This window comes from Larus michahellis, chromosome 2 (genome assembly GCF_964199755.1).
Source record: "Larus michahellis chromosome 2, bLarMic1.1, whole genome shotgun sequence".
NCBI classification, from domain to species: domain Eukaryota; kingdom Metazoa; phylum Chordata; class Aves; order Charadriiformes; family Laridae; genus Larus; species Larus michahellis.
Genome location: NC_133897.1, coordinates 23,506,642 through 23,522,706, shown reverse-complemented (window position 1 = coordinate 23,522,706; position 16,065 = coordinate 23,506,642). Strand labels below are relative to the sequence as shown.

The 16,065-nt window shown below is 39.5% G+C and overlaps 1 protein-coding gene across 1 annotated transcript in view; it reads right to left on the bottom strand.

Moving 5' to 3' along the window:
* The window catches only part of CUBN (cubilin), a 150,593-nt gene that overhangs the window by 41,356 nt on the left and 93,172 nt on the right, over nucleotides 1–16,065 (bottom strand). Inside the window, exons 38-49 of the mRNA XM_074573520.1 lie at nucleotides 15,090–15,279; nucleotides 13,884–14,081; nucleotides 13,421–13,567; nucleotides 12,343–12,533; nucleotides 11,875–12,058; nucleotides 10,360–10,534; nucleotides 9,134–9,312; nucleotides 7,210–7,419; nucleotides 6,768–6,908; nucleotides 4,826–5,007; nucleotides 3,076–3,247; nucleotides 1,886–2,092 (exon numbers count right to left, since the gene is read on the bottom strand). Coding sequence (XP_074429621.1) covers nucleotides 1,886–2,092; nucleotides 3,076–3,247; nucleotides 4,826–5,007; nucleotides 6,768–6,908; nucleotides 7,210–7,419; nucleotides 9,134–9,312; nucleotides 10,360–10,534; nucleotides 11,875–12,058; nucleotides 12,343–12,533; nucleotides 13,421–13,567; nucleotides 13,884–14,081; nucleotides 15,090–15,279 — 2,176 coding nt within the window. The remainder of the gene's footprint in view (nucleotides 1–1,885; nucleotides 2,093–3,075; nucleotides 3,248–4,825; nucleotides 5,008–6,767; nucleotides 6,909–7,209; nucleotides 7,420–9,133; nucleotides 9,313–10,359; nucleotides 10,535–11,874; nucleotides 12,059–12,342; nucleotides 12,534–13,420; nucleotides 13,568–13,883; nucleotides 14,082–15,089; nucleotides 15,280–16,065) is intronic.

Sequence of the window (16,065 nt, the reverse complement as noted above, 5' to 3'; positions counted from 1 at the left end):
ACTAATAACTACCTTGAGCATTAAAATGTGAAGTGTACTTTTTCTTGTTTGCACTTCTTATGAGGTGATTGACTATGTGACAGATGTTACCCAAGTTACTCAGTCTCTACAGTGTGGCACCAGTCACTGCTTTCGTGAATGGCCAGCTGGCCAGAGATCTAGACTGTTAATAAACAGACAATGTAAACAAAAAGATTGTGCTGTAAGATTTGGTTCAAACTGAAGGTAATGGTTTGAAAGACAAAATCAAGAGTCTTCCACAAAAGCCAAAAATTAGAAGTACATTTCACTGTAGCAACATGCTCAGCTGTACTACCACGTACAGACTACATGCATGTGCCTGATAATAACTTAATATAAAGCCTTACCCTCAGAAATTTGAAATATTTATTTTGTCTTTTTAGATTAAACATTTCTCAGTGAATACACAAAGTCAATTCTGCTTTTTTTTTTTTTCATTCAGTACCATTAAGTGTGTTGCATGGATAACTCAAAGCAATTTTACACATCTTAGCTTCATTTGGGGTCTCTCAGGTGACTTACTGTTGAATTGGACCTTTCCCCAAATTCACATCTGCTGTGTTGAGAGTCTTAAACAGCACATGCCCAAGTTTAGTGATATTTTGCACTATTTGCATCTCGGTGCTCATTAAATGTTACTTGTCAGCATACGTAGCTGAATTGGGGCATTTTGCCTTTGACATGAGACTGGTTGTGAAACTGAAGATCCATTAGTATGGCCAAAATTAACATTACTATTTAGACGACAAGCTGTGTAGAGCAAAATAAGACAACGTTTTTTCGTATTTCATTTGATTGTATTGCCGGGAGGCCTGAGGTTCAGAATAAAGTGCAGTAGTGGAAACTGATGAGTAATGGACCAGATATATTTTATTATTTCTTTCTCTGAGTTGCCTTTCTATTATTTTGGAGCTCCAGTGCATACGTGGGAGGGAATTGTTAGGCTACACAGCTATGCATGCTTTGGCTGTACACAGGACAAACTGATGCTATACAACCAAGAGCTCTTGTTGAAATGAATGCAAATAAGGATGTAACGGATTCCTGCTCTCAATCTCCCCACACCTTTCAGAAACGATTTCCTGGTAAATTAGAACCTGCTCTCTCTGGGACTCATAGATACAGCCTTTCAGCGAAGGAGACAGCTGGAGGTTTCATACTACACTTGGCATTAGCTGAGTGACTTTCATACAACATTTCCAGTTGCCTTTTCTTATGGATAGCTAAAGATGCTCAAATATGCAGAGATATTACTGGTGCATTAATCCTGTGATTGTCTTCCTTTTAAATGCTTTAGTCTATATTTCGTGATGCAGTCTCACAGGAAATATGGATTTGGTTTTGGAGAATCATCTTTTAGAGCACAAAAGGGGGCTATGAAGTGGGTATGCAGCCCAGAGGCTATGAATAATTAAAGCATTCTTTACTCCGCTCCTGCTGTCCCTGGAGATATTTCAGGAGCAGGGAGAGAATGGGCTGTGGACCAAATAAATTGTTTTGATGACTCCAACTTCTCCCGACTGCCATCTTTCAAGGGAGATGAAGTGAAATTTGTATTGTCCCTTGTAAAGAGAAAGTCAGGTGTGTATTCCAACCACCAAAACAATTTATCACCTCAAGATACCTATCCACTTTTCCATTTTCTCCCCCGAAGGAAAGGGTGACCCAATCCATTGCGCTGGCAGTGAAATCCCATTCTTGGTCTAGAAGGCAACATGGAAGGCATGCATGAACAGTCTCTCAAATGTTCAGATCCTACAACAATCATTCTCTGCAAATATATATGAAAAAGATTTGGCACAAACACAATTGCACAACTGGAATCTTGATAGCCTTAATCCATTCTCCTGCTAAACATACAAACCTATTCGTAACTCTAGGTAGTCGTACTGGCAATCCTGGTGATGTTCCAAGTGGAAATCCTCAAAAGAGATATATATGGATGAATTATAGTGGGAGGGGTTTTCAACACTCCATTCACAGTTCAGGTTACTTGTGTAATTTTTGACACCATCGTAGCCGGGAGAAGAGAAATTCCCACCTCCATGTCCCATCAGGGTTCCACCACAGACTGCAGAGACAAAATATAATTTCTTTAAAAATAGTAATAATTCTTGTATGAAGAGAAATCTTGCCCATGTTTATTCTGATACACACATGTCAGCAAGCATATATACTGATTAGATCAAAACCTTTTCCATCTTCTTTTTTCATAATTTACTGATGTGTACAAGGGAATTCTGGCCTAGTGTCCTGGAATTTATTGGCAAGCCTTTAAAAACACATGTGTAAAGCAAAGAAACAACAATTTTTCACAATATCAAATGAAATATTTCATCAGCACCTTCAATACAACAAGCATTATTTAACATTTTGATAAAATCCCGCTGCAGCTCCAGTTCAGTGTTGCTCAGCCCTACCTATTACCTAATTCTAGACTCAAGAGAAGATTTTTCTGGAACATACTCTCAAGAGCAGTATGCTTATGCTACAGTAGGATGCTTGGCGGGGGGGTTGGAAAATCAAAAGACTCAAGGCTGTAGTAGTAATAGGGCTTTGCCAGCTGCCTCCTCTCAGGAGGCTGAGCTTGCAAAAGTAGGTTAACTGTGCTCTTTCACAAGCTGCAATAAATTAATTACCCCCATGAGTAATAAGGAAGCACTTGAATTATTCAAGTTGTCTATGGCTCTACGCTTTTTGGATTTTTCATGGAATAAGGCCACTTCAGACCACCTCTTACTCAAGACTAAGTACAAAACCATAAATCAGTAGTGAGAATAAGGGACTGTGATCCATAAGAGAGGTTGTTCTTTCCATTTGAAGTTTGACATAACAGGCACATGAAGTCCATAACTCCCAGAGATTCCCCATTTTTTTCAAGTCCTTTCAACTAATTAAAGATATGTATCTACTCCCATCTAGAGATGTAAGAGAGAAAAAAACGTATCAGAGATTTTTTTTTTCTGTTTAGGTCATTTTTTTGACATGTGCCAATACTTTAGCTATGAAATGACTCACCAAAGATCAGTCACTCAATTCAAAAACACACTCTACCTGCATCTTCACTAGACGTGTATGAGACGCTGAAGCCTCTGGTTGCATGGGACATATCTGTCACCAAAATGACTTTCATTGTGTTTCCAGAGGATTTCACCTCAGTGCCTGGATTTACCTCACCACATAGCTTGGCCAGCCGGGGAGAGTTCTGTCTGAGGCCATTGTAAACCTGTTGGGTCAAAATAAACTCTTATGAGATCAAAATACAGTCTTACAAGCATCTCCTGTATGATTTAACAGTGTTTCACATCTTTAATACAAGATTCACTGATGTTCCTCACATCAGCTTAGTTCCCCAATCTACTCAAAAACTTGGAACAAATTTCCATTGTCTTGAGTGGATGAGGCTCTGAAGTAAAACATCAAAAGTACCTTGCTTATTTTGGCAAAACACAAACATATTCCCTCTCTCTTTAAAAAAAAACAACCAAACCACAAACCAAACAGAAATTGAAATAGGTTTATTGGGAAAAATACTGTATTTTAGCTCAATATTTATATCTTCAATCACTTAATAATGCCAGCTACTGTTCATATTCACTCCATTTCAAATTATCATCTTTGTATTCTTGTTAAGAATATCTATATCAGCTTTATCAAAATTTCCTCCAACATATTAAATGCTGGTGGGCATTTTTAATTAGTTCAAACATTTCACTTTTTGATGATCCAGATATATTTTGATCAGTTTCTTTCATACAGCCTTTAGCCTAGGAGTTAATTCCTTCTTTCCAGTACTATCACAGCAGTGCAAGTGAGGCAGAAATGATGTTTCCCACTGAGATTTGGAATATGTTAGAGTGCTGAAGGCACAAAAGCTAGCAGAACTGATCTTCCTTTAAGAGATCATTACTTCATTAATCAATAAAAAGCTAGCTCCCCATGGTCTGTCTAAAGCATCTGTGAAGGAAAACAGGAGAACATCATTTACAAATCACAAGGGAGAGCTACTTCCTCCCCTCACACTTGTGCGGGGGCTAGCTTCTGATCACACTAAAGCTAATTCCTGTCTTTGCACTGCTAATCTGAACAAATGGAAAACTAAACTAGATCTCCTATTTCTGCAATTTCATAGAGGAATCGTGTTTTTGACACATTGGTACATTGGACCAGGTCCAGTTCTGTGTGCCAGGTTTGATTTTTTTTTATTTTTTGTACTAAATAACCACAAATCTAAAATAACGATGACAAAATGACCAAAATCTATCTTTTTGGACATGGGGTGGTGATAAAGAGGTAGAATTTCCTGGGGTTCCCCTATCTTTTTTCAGAATATGCAAGGTCCAACAAAGTAGTAGCCATTTGTTGCAATCTCTGGCTTTTTATCTTTCTTTTTATTATTTTTCCAATTGACGACAGTAAGTAACAACAGCAGTAACAAGTTCCAAGTCAAAAGAGACCTGGCACTGACTGATGGTCTTTGTGTACACAGAGAAGAGACATTGAAAGCTTTCAAAAACCCCAAAGCTTTCTTCCATAATTGATAGACAACTCCAATGATTTCTTCAAGTCCTCCCCTCTGCCTAGACCATAATTCCAAAACTTTCCATACTGTAAAACAAGCAGATGAGTTTAGACACCCTACAGAGCTAACTTTCTCTCATTTATCTGTTTTCCCCAGATTAAATTATGATTTGTCTTAAAACCAGATGTAGACCTATAAATTACATTTCAGCTCTATTACGTGCATTAATGCTCCATAAAGGGATTAGGAAGAGCGTTTTCTGCCTTCACGCCCAATACTCACAGCCACATAATCTGATGAGCAACTCCAGTGTTCTTCAGTTTTCATATCGTTAAAGATTAGAGTCACACGTCGCCCTTCTTCCACTGTGATCCTCCATTCACACACTCGATTATGTGGGTACAGGTTGGGATAGTTGGGTGAAGTAAATGTTCCAACAGGGGCAGTAAAATCCCCACCACATTCTGAAATACCCAAATATTGGGATACTTCTTAGAGTAAAGCATTGCTTATAGAATTATAGCAAAACAACTTTAATAATGCAAGAAAAAGATATCCCGAGAGCTTGACTTGATATGCCTGTCCTGTCCATATGTTTTTCTAAACAGCTAAGTTCCTGCCAGTCCTTATCACTCAGTCATAAATGTACTTGAATATTAATTGACCATAGCAGATCCAATTAGTCTAATTATTAACATTCCCTTCTCTGAAGAGCTCATGCCAGGCTTCGGAGTAACCCACCGGCTTTGATGTCAAGTGATACAAGCCTCTCGCTGTGGCAGGATTGAGATATTTCTGCTTTTCAGATGACTGGGCAGAGCTGCACAGAACGAGCATGGTCTTAGAGTGGGTAATGATGAAGGATGTGTTTTTCCTCTGCTGGTTAGCAGGGGTAGAGAAAAAGCTTTCAAGGATTTTAAGCAACACTTTTTCAGTACAGTTATTTTGTGGTTTTCCTATCTTTGTTATGAATATCAAAGTGTGCTCTGAGGAAAGAACACTAAAGGTCTTGGGTATAGAGTGCATTTTTCTTCTGAGATTAATGGTATAAATTTACCAGCTTACACTTGGTTTCCTTTCAAAACACAGAGATATAGTTTAATGGAGTCCAGTGGGAGAGTTAGTCCCTTTCCTCACCCTCACAGACTCCTGCAGAATAGTCTAATCTGTGTATCCACCTGCATTAAATTTTTGCTAATACAGTTTCTCTTCCATGGTTGCAGAACAGCATCCTGGGAGTGGAGTAACATTCTTTGGGAATTTGTTTCCCCCTGTGTTACTGTATTGCAGAAGCAAACAAAAAGAGTAAGGAAGCTTTCAGCTGAGCTTTTGAGCGAGCTGGAAAGAGTTAAGAAGAGTTGGCAGATTTTTCATGACCACTACTGCAAAGAATTTCTTAAAAAGTAGCCATATTTTGGCAGGACAAGCACTGCATGGGCACTGAAGAATGTGAAAGAGAATTGTGAAGCAGGGATAGGTCTATGTCCTTAGTTCTGATCAGAGTAGCTCCTTGAAGTCGTCGTGCTCAGGAATAGAGGCAATGGCCACAAATTGAAACACAGGAAATTCCATCTCAACATATGAAAATATTTTTACTGTGAGGGTTGCTGAATACTGGAAAAGGTTGTCCAGAGAGGTTTTGGAGTTTCTATCCTGGGAGACATTCAAAACTCGACTGGCCACAGTCCTGGGCAGCATCCTCTACCCAACCCTGCTTGAGCAGGGGTTGGACTACCTCATCTCCCAAAGTCCCTTCCAACCTCAATAGCTCTGCAGTTCTGTGATTCTGCTTAAAACCTATTGGTTAAAAACTATTGGATTTATGGAGATCTAAGAGTACCACTCACCTCAGAGGGACAGAATAACACAAAGGTAAACCATAGCACTTCTTTACCTTCCTCCTCATCAAGAGGGATGTGGGGAGGGTATGTTAGAATGTCCCTGGACTGATTGATGGATAGAAAAGGTGTGGAAGAGTGTGCTTCATTGCGTGAGACCTACCACTGATGGCATTATAGCGGGAGAGTGCTTGCCGCTCAAAGTTTCAGCTCGACTAAGTAGCAATCAGAGAGCTCTGTTCATACTTCCCCCAGAGTTTAAATTTCAGAGCAAATACACAGCACTCCAAGAATAAGTGATCCACAATATAGGCTGTACTAGGGCAATTATGGTCTGTGGTATATGTTGCTTCCCTGAAAGTAACCTGCAGTCTTACAAATCCAACCTTCAGTACTGGCGTGAAAGCGCAGTCTGAATCCTCGGGCATTGACTGATCCATCAGTGACAAACTTGACATAAGCAAAACTGTCAGAGGTGTCCACAGCATCAGGGAGAGTATTACCACAGTACCTGCCCAACAAATTTCCTGCAAAAATCAGATACAGAAAGACAATTTTATATCAATATATTATTCATATTTATATTGAAGGATCACTGTCCAATTCAATCAGACAGGCAGGATTAAACTAGTAAAATCCAGTTTTTGCTGGGAAATAGAAGGGCTTTGTTTGCCTTACTTTGCTTCAGCAAGCAAGGCAGACAGAAGCAAATACTGTACATTGAAAAGGCTCACTTTGTACCCAAAGGGAAATGCTTTCAGGAACCTCTGGTGAGGTTTCATAGTAGTATTAGGGAAGGGAAGACAAACACTGAAATAATTCTCAGACCAGAAGCGTTGTATTCTCGGATCTCCACAAAGTCATTTGTGCACTCGGAGGAGTTTTGAATATCTAGGCCTTCTAGTCTGATGGTAAGATAGTGGCCCCTGGGACCCTGCAGAAACCATTCACACAGCAGGTTGTCTTGATAATGAAGCTCAGGATACCCCATGCTTTCAATGATGCCAGTTTGTCCTATCACTGTCCCGCCACAGGGAGCTGCAAAAGGAAGAACATTGCTTGCGTGATTGAAGGACCTCAGAGAGATGACCTTTCTCCTAAATCAGACCTAAAGCTAAGGCACAACTTACTTGTTCTCTAGGTGTGGGAATAAAACAGGAATTGTCTTCTAGTTAAAAATTCTCCACATTCCCCTAATTCAACCAGTTCTAGTTTGTTTTTGTTTTTCCCACACACCCCCTTCCATTGCAAGCATCCCAGCATCCCTTCCTCTCTGTCATATCCCTTATTAATTTGAATAAACTCACAGATTTCAAGGTCTATATCTAATCTCTACCCATGTTCATATTTACCAAAAAGTCTTGGGCAGCTGTATCAGATAAGTATAAAGAAATTTAGTTTCTTAAATGTGGATATAAATTTTTTTAGGACTGACAAAAATTGACTGCTGTTTTGGGCCTACAGCTATGGTTCGGACTCCCCTTTCCTGCAGTCCCTTCCTGTTCAAGTTCCACTCCTTGTGAAGCTTTGGTAAGGGATCTCTGCACAATTTGGGAAACAGCTATTTATTTTTAATATTCCCTCTCTCTGAAAACTCATTTCTCTGTGGTACCTGCAAACATAAGTTCATAATACTAAGGCTTACAGCAAATAATATTCCCAGGTGGAATTTATTGGATTTTACAGGATATTCTGTGTGTTTGCTAGTTAGAAATTTTTTCATGGCAATAACAGTCGTGTTCATACTGTCTGCTCTTCTGAGTGATCAGTGCTTTTTTCCAGGATGACTGGCATACAGCTGAAATACTCTAGATCTTTTATGGATAAATATAAATTGTGGCTTCATATACTAACAATGTTCTCTTGCAAGTTGTTTCATTTTTCACATTCAGAAATATAATAGCACAGTATATTGGCCTAAGCATTTGAGATCTAACACAATCAGCAAAATTCTGTGTAAAGCAATATTGTCCACTACTTTGCCTTTGAGAAACTAACAGTCCTAGACTTTCCTACAGGAGCGACATTAACATAATAGCTGCTATTCTTGGAAGATTATTAATATTATCAAAACCAAAAAAAGTTGCATATTTCTGAATCTAATCAAAGTCTATTTTCTATTTAATTTTAAAACTTTGCTAGTGTTCTCTAGTCCTGTTTTTGCAGCTTGAGAGCAAATAATTTTAAAGTATTTCTTTTTCCAGCTGACAAATAATGGTTCTTACTGTTTGTTCATTTTTTGTGTCCATTGTTTTGCTGAGTCTGTTTGTCTAGCAGCATTGATATTATATATTGATTTACATTTACGTAGAGAAGCTCCTAATTTGTTCTTCTCCTGCCATCTCTCAGATGATCTTTGCATTCCCTTTCAGGATCCTGCTCATGAAAGTGGCAGTAATTTTGCATGCTGAAAATCAAATCATGTTACATGACTTTATCCACATCAACCTTTTTTTCTACTGCCCCTTTGATAATTGTCTTTGACAAGAGGTTATCCAGTCTTTTTTTCGACTGCTGCAGATCTACGAGCACTTTTCTATTCCTATTTCCAGAATTTTCACGTCTAGCTAGGTGCAGAACATACTGATGTTAACCCATATGATTCTTGATGCCTTAGCTCTAACACCGATTGAGAGAGGCACGTATCTGTCAGTCCACCTCATAGGCATGATTTAAGCCCTATTACAAAAACCTGACAACTGAGACCAAAATATTCTCTAAAATCAAAGAAATTGATAAATGTAAGCATTACCAATGGAGTATTTAGCATTGAATCCCACATGTGTGGCACTGCTGTCAGACCTGAACCTCAGGTACATGACAGCTCCTGAGGACCTCTGCAAGCCTGGCGTTGATCCTCCACACAGCTTGGCAATGATGGGGGCAGTGGAGTCAGCGCCATTGCGTAGCTCGAGGTAACTGGAAGTGCAGCTAGAAGAGGAGAGAATTTTCTGTTCAATGTATAGCAGTTGTGGTTTGAAATTATTTCAGTATATACTGAAAGCCATGATCTGTAGTGAATTAGATCAGTTTCCACGCAGTGTGACCAGGACAAAATCAACAAGTTCATAATCGATGATAGTTATGTCATATTTGAATCAAAAGAAGTGCCAGAAACACTGAGAAAGATTCATCCCAAGCCCAGTCTATGACCAGATCAGAACTGACAGAAGCAAGTCCTGGAGAGGGGTACAAACAGCACTGATAAAGTAGTTGTGACCATCTTTCTTTAACATATGTTTTTGGCAGCCTCCAGATTCAGCAGATCTTCCCTATTAAGTCTCCTTGATGACTGTTGAATTAAGGAACAGATATGACAGATGAAAGCAATAAAAATTCAAATCCGGGGGCTTACTTAGATGGTCATAGACTAACAGCTTTGCCTTCAGAATGGTGCAGTGTGCTGGGAAGCCAGAGAGAATGGACACCTTTGGGATTCTCCATCCTGCACCGTTTTTTCTGGACATGGTCTCACAGGTGAGGCCCACCTTTGCCGCATAGTGGTCCAGACCCAAATCAATGAAGTTACATCAGCTGGAAACTGGGCCTTGTTTTATGCTTCAGGCAGCGGATGCAAAACACGTAGACCCATTGCAAATCGCCAGACAAGCAGTGGAGCAGAGAAAAAAATTGTCGTGGTGGTAATTTTTGTGGATTTAAAAGCACCTGAGAGTCATAATGTCTGAAAATCTGAATATGAAAATACTAGAGGGCACAGATTATGCAGAAAGCACCTTTGTACCATGGATGCTTCTGCTCTGTCTGTTATATTAATTTCATTTCTGTCATGCACTGCAAAGTCCTAGGAATATATACCAATGGCCTGATAGCTTCAGTGATCTCTCACAAAAATTTCCTAACCACTTTTGATTGAAAATCTGGAAGTGCACTCCGGGAGGAATTAGAGGAAGTAATAGGGAAAGAAGAATCAGAATGGAGTCTGTGAAAAAACACAGGCAAAATAATATGGATGTATACTTTGGTGAAGGTTCAATGTAAAACTGATCTTCAAACTGCAGCTCTACTGCATGTCCATTAGGAGCAGTTATGGTCCAGACACAGTCAGCACGCGGGGGATAATTGCTTGGATAGTTGGGGGAAGATGTATATCCACTGGGGTTGAAATCATTGATATAAATATTCCCTCCACAAGCTGGGAAAGAAAAGATCGCCAATAAAAAACAACACGTTAAGGAAATGGGTGAGGCATCAAAAATATGAGTTATCACTATATTCCAACACAGTTTCCTTGTGGTGTCATGCAGTTACATCAAAAACAAGCGCATTTTACTGCTTACTGTGGGAAAACATTTTAATGCAGTAGAATCCTATGTTCCTGTGCTCCTACTTACCTAGCTGTCCTCATTTCCACATGTTCAAGGCCCTGAATTAAACTGCTATTAGTTCTCCCATGGATTGTTTCTAAACCAAGCAGGAAACATATTTCTTGCCTTGTTCCTATCCCAACTCCCAAGAGCTAGAAAGCCTACAAGTCAGACACATCAATGCTTCTGTGAATCATTCCCCACTTCTGCTTTCCAAAATTGAAATGTCTGTTTGAGACAATAATGAACGTGTGAGGAATGCCAGCCAGAGCAAACATTAGGATTTGTTTAGGTCCTTTATCCTGCAAAAATATCTTTATTTTGACCAGAACTTTTTCTGTCAAATACCCCCGCTGTGTTCTGGCAATACTGGTTTAACACGGGGTTTTAGTCAAGTTTTATATATTGAAGTGGTAGAAATACTGTTATACAGCTTCACCTTCACCCTTCACGAATCCCCTACAGTAATGCTAAGAATGATTTTTTGTGGCAGCAGGGAAAAGTAGGCAGGAAACAAGCACTTAAAAATTTGAGTAGATTGACATGTTGCCTTAGTTGTGTTTAGTTACACACTTTAACAGGAGGTCTCCTGGTGTCCCAAGTGGCACGTCATGAATACAGTGGAATAACTGCAAATGCCAAGTCCTTGATTTACCCCTGGGCCCTGAGTCTCCATTTTTTTCATTCTTTCAAAAATTGTCAGCTTTGGCAGGGCATGTTATTTTCTCAGCTGGGAGTAAAATTTGTGACAAATGTTACCACCTTTTTAGACACAATAGCCTAAATCATTCCTGACATCATTTAGCACTTGCACAGGGTACTATATGTTCAGAATAATGTTCTTGTTTCCAGGTTTTTTTTTCCTTTACAGTATGAATTTTGAACATCTCTTCCTAACTATGATGCTACTTCACTGCTGAAGGGTTCCCCATAAGCTGTTTTTTTAACTTTAGTATCTCCAGGTTCTGTGACCTGGAGCTGACTCTCTTTAAAAAGAAGAAATTTGGGAGTAGGATCGGAAGTCATGCACTAAAAAAGGGAACCGGACGTTTTTGCAGACATCTGATTTTTCCAGGGTTGGGACTTACAACAAGAACATCCTTTAGGAGGACAAACTCCAAGTTATTTCTATTGAGTTGCAGAATTTAAGCTTATTTCCTAGACTTACCTAGACTCTTAGCCTCATATTTCAGTTTGAATCCTTGACCCTCATTCCTGCTGTCAGAAATGAAGTGGACAAACAGCTGATTATCTGTGGTGTACATGGTAGAGATGGAGCTGCTTCCACAAAACCGACCATTCCCTCTTCCAGACACCAAAGGTGGGGCGGCATTATCTAACCCATTCTTCAGCTAGAAGAAGAAAAATTGCTAATGTCACTCAAACAAACAGCCCTGGAATGTAAACTTTGAGCACACACCATCTTAATGCGTTCAGTCGTGGGGGAAAACAATAATCTAGTGACTAATTAATGCACAGCAATAAATAAGACACAGAAAGAGAAATAATATCTCTGGTATTTCTCTTTGGTATTTTCATCCCCTGACAACCTGGGCTGCCTTACTGACACTGAAATCCGTAGGATTCAGTAGCTTTAATAGCTTTGAGGATTTGGTGTCCTAGATAATAACCTCACCTCTACATAATCTCCAAGGTTGCAGGAAGTATCCTCACTCTTAACCTGGAAAGGCTGTTCAAAATGGACAGCAATGATAAATCCAGAGGTTACCACTACATGCCAGGAACAATTCAGATTAGGACCATAGTCTTGAGGGTAGTTGGGGGAGGTTATCACACCCGTGTCTGTGTGCAAATAGCCTCCACAACCTGAGAAAAAGGAGTTGAAGCAAAGGAAAAAATGTTAGCGTCAACTATCCACATATTCATTTTGAGAAAAATCCTGTCTCCTAAAAGGAAGATATGACAGGTAAAACCAAATGTTGAAGCAAGTGTATGAAGAGTTGAGGGGCATTGAGCAATGCACACAATGAATGATCTCCCAAATACAAGCTACTAGATTGCAACATGACACACACCAAACATCGTGATAGTGAGACTCAGTTCTCAGACTTAACAGAGGAGTAAGCAGGCAGCTGTGCCACGGACCTCCCATGGCATGAGCATATTGTTACACTGTCCAAGTACACTGCTTCTAGCTGTGGACCAAACCACTGTCACCTACTCAAGCTGCCAGCCAGAAAAACTTCCCCTGGCTGCCCACTGTTATCATAACACCTTCCTCGGTGCCTCAGCCCATTCGGGAATCTGTTATCATCCCTGGGTGCATGTGGGAGGAGTGCCACTGGAAACTGCTAACATTCCTGCTGCAACTTACACAGCTTTCTGCATCTGTCTCTCCCTGTTTTGTGTCTATGCTCTGAGTCATTTATTTCCCTCTCTTAGTAGGGCATTCTTTCACCTTCAGCTGAGCTGTTATAAACTCAGGCGTACACTTTTCTTACTTCTGAAAAGTGACTGGTCTGCTTGAATCATGCTTTATTGTATTACATCACTGGGAAAATAGAAAATTTTACCTTTGCAGAGTCAGACATTTATTAATGCATATTCATGAGATGTGAATAATTGTTCTGTGTGATTAATTAGATAGACTGTAGACAACTGTTAAAAATGCCAGAGTCTTGTCTTTCCTTTCCTTACCCATTGTTAGCAGCAAGGTAGACACTTATGTGGGGAAGAAGAGAAACAAATCTTACTTTTGTGATAAGAGGCATTAAACCCAGCTCCAATGACACTTGCATCTGACATGAAGTGGATGAACATCACCTCTCCAGTCGATCTTATTGGGCCAGGAGGTTCTCGTCCACACAGAGTAGCCAGCACTGGAGAAAGACTAGTGTCTCCTGAGATCAAAAGAAGAAATGTTAATGTTAAAACCAAATCAGTTCACGTCTGCCTGTTGGCTGCTGTGGCTCACGCTTTCAGGCAAGTGCTTTTTCAACATCTTACAGATTGAGATATATTTTTATGTATTTTGCTACACTTTGCTAGTTTTATTTTAACTAACTGAATGTCTCAGCATAGAGGAAGAATACTGATTTAGAATGTACTCCCATTTCTATCTAGATTGCATAAGCAAAATGGACATGAGAATTCCAGGTACTGGGACCTTGTGTATCTATTGCATGCTGTTGTGGTAGGGCAAGATTGGCTTCTCACCATCTCGGATAATAAGTTTGTCATAGTTGCATGAGCTGTGAGATTCTATGTCTAGGGCCAAGATATTGAACTCCACAGTGGATCCAGGAGCTCTGATAAGCCACACACAGTCAGCAAAGTTTCTGTAACTCATGGGCCAGCCCGGTGAGAAGAGGAATGAAGGTGTTTCTTCAGCTGTTACAGTCCCTCCACATGCACCTGTCACATACAAGAAGACAAAAATGAAAGCATCCTCCTTTTAAAGTGAACACTCCCCTCATATAATTTAAGATGACCGATCTCTAATTAAGCACATTGGGGGCACAATGATGATATGTGGAGTCACAGGAATGCATTTCTTCAAGCTTCAGTTTGAACTGAGAGTATAAAACTTGAAAATCCTGAGCTATAAGGATGTTCCTGTGGTACCTCGTGCAGCAATGATGTGACCTATTTACCCTGAGGAACATCTAGCATCTACCACAGTTTAACACAGGTTGCATATCAGAAAGGAACGGTGCATACATACCCAATAATACATAAACATTTTACCCTCTTGGAATTGAAGTTTTTCTCCACTCCTAACACCTCAGCTAAGGTTTAGATCAAGACGGAGTCCTTGCTGGGATATCTAGTGGCTCAGTGCTCTGCCAGCACATAAACCTATTACATACTGCCATTATCCACGGATCTTTAATCCCTCTGTCCCCAGAAATCTGCCTTCAGATTTAGAGAAGACATTGCACTATGTCCTAGTCAGTCTTAACTTTCTCTTGTTGAACTTGCTCGGAGAAAATCTGAAGCATATTCCCGCTTCTTCTTGTTAGAGGTACCTGATCATACTTAGCATATTCTCTTTATTTATGGATATGAGGTGCATTATAGTGAATGGTTTCATATGACAATGGCCAGTGATTTAAGAATGGTATTTCAAGAGGGATACTTTCTCATGAAAGCATATAAAATGTTTAGCTTTCATGAAATACCTGTGTAAACAAAAACGCCCCTCTATCAACATGTTTATTTTTAAAACACTGTATATCTGAAAGTCCCCAGAAATTGTTTTAAAAAGCTATCAAAATGCTTAACTAAAATGTTAGTGAAAGCTTTCCCTCTGCTAATAGCTAGGGGCTTTCTCTTTGGGGAGGTTGGTTTGGAATTTTTTAAGTAAAGCTCAGTATATACTGGATATATCACTTTTAACTGTGCAAACCACTGAAAACCCACCTCGAGCAATGGTGTGTGTAACACCAGAAGCATCCACTGCATACCACTCCAAAAGAAAGCCTTTTCCAGTCACAGATGGATCTGACTGGAACTGGATTGTAATTGAACTGCCAGAGGATGCAAAAGAAGCAGGATCTGCACCGCAGTATGTTGCAATGGGACGAGAATGAATGGTGGGCCCATCATAAATCTGCAGAGAGAACAGTGGTGTTCCTTACACAGGCAGATATACACATACAATTCAAATTCTATCAAATAAATATGCGATAATATTTTTTCATTTTATGTATTTATAAGCCAAAATCTTAGCTAGTTAAAAGATGCTTCTCTTTTGCCACCTTTCAAACCCATTTGTGTTCTTGTCCTCTTCCCCCCAGTATAAAATGTCCAGTAGACAAAGCTAGGAAATATTAAATAAACATTAACATCACATTGAAGATTTGATCCTTGAGTCAGGTTAAAGGTCAGGTTGATTCACATCCACTGAATGTCTAACTGATTTAAGAAACTCATTTTGCTTTCAGAGGGACAAAGAAAGGCAGGCTGAGTGAGAAGAAAGAGGACACTGTTAAAATCTGACATGATATAAAGGAAAAAGTTATTTTTCCTTTCTGAACTAATATTAAATTTGGATATCAGTCAATGAATAATGAATTGAATATACTGAATATATTGAACTAGTATTAACTTTCTTTTTCCCAAAGATGAAAGAAAAGGATAATTATTGAATCAGCCAGTTAAAAAAAATACAAACAAACAAAAAACCCCAGACAAGATGACGTTTACCTTTTTTAACTAAGTAGTTACATTTAGCTAAGTTCAGAAAGAAGTTGCTGCCTCTGTTGCTCCATTTTGCTTAGCACCATGTGTACTGTATTTTCTAGCCAGGTGAAAGGGCTAGACCGTATTACAGGAGGGTAAAGAAAAACAGTCAAACAGGAAGAAAGATGTACCTTCCTACTGCCAACAGCAATTA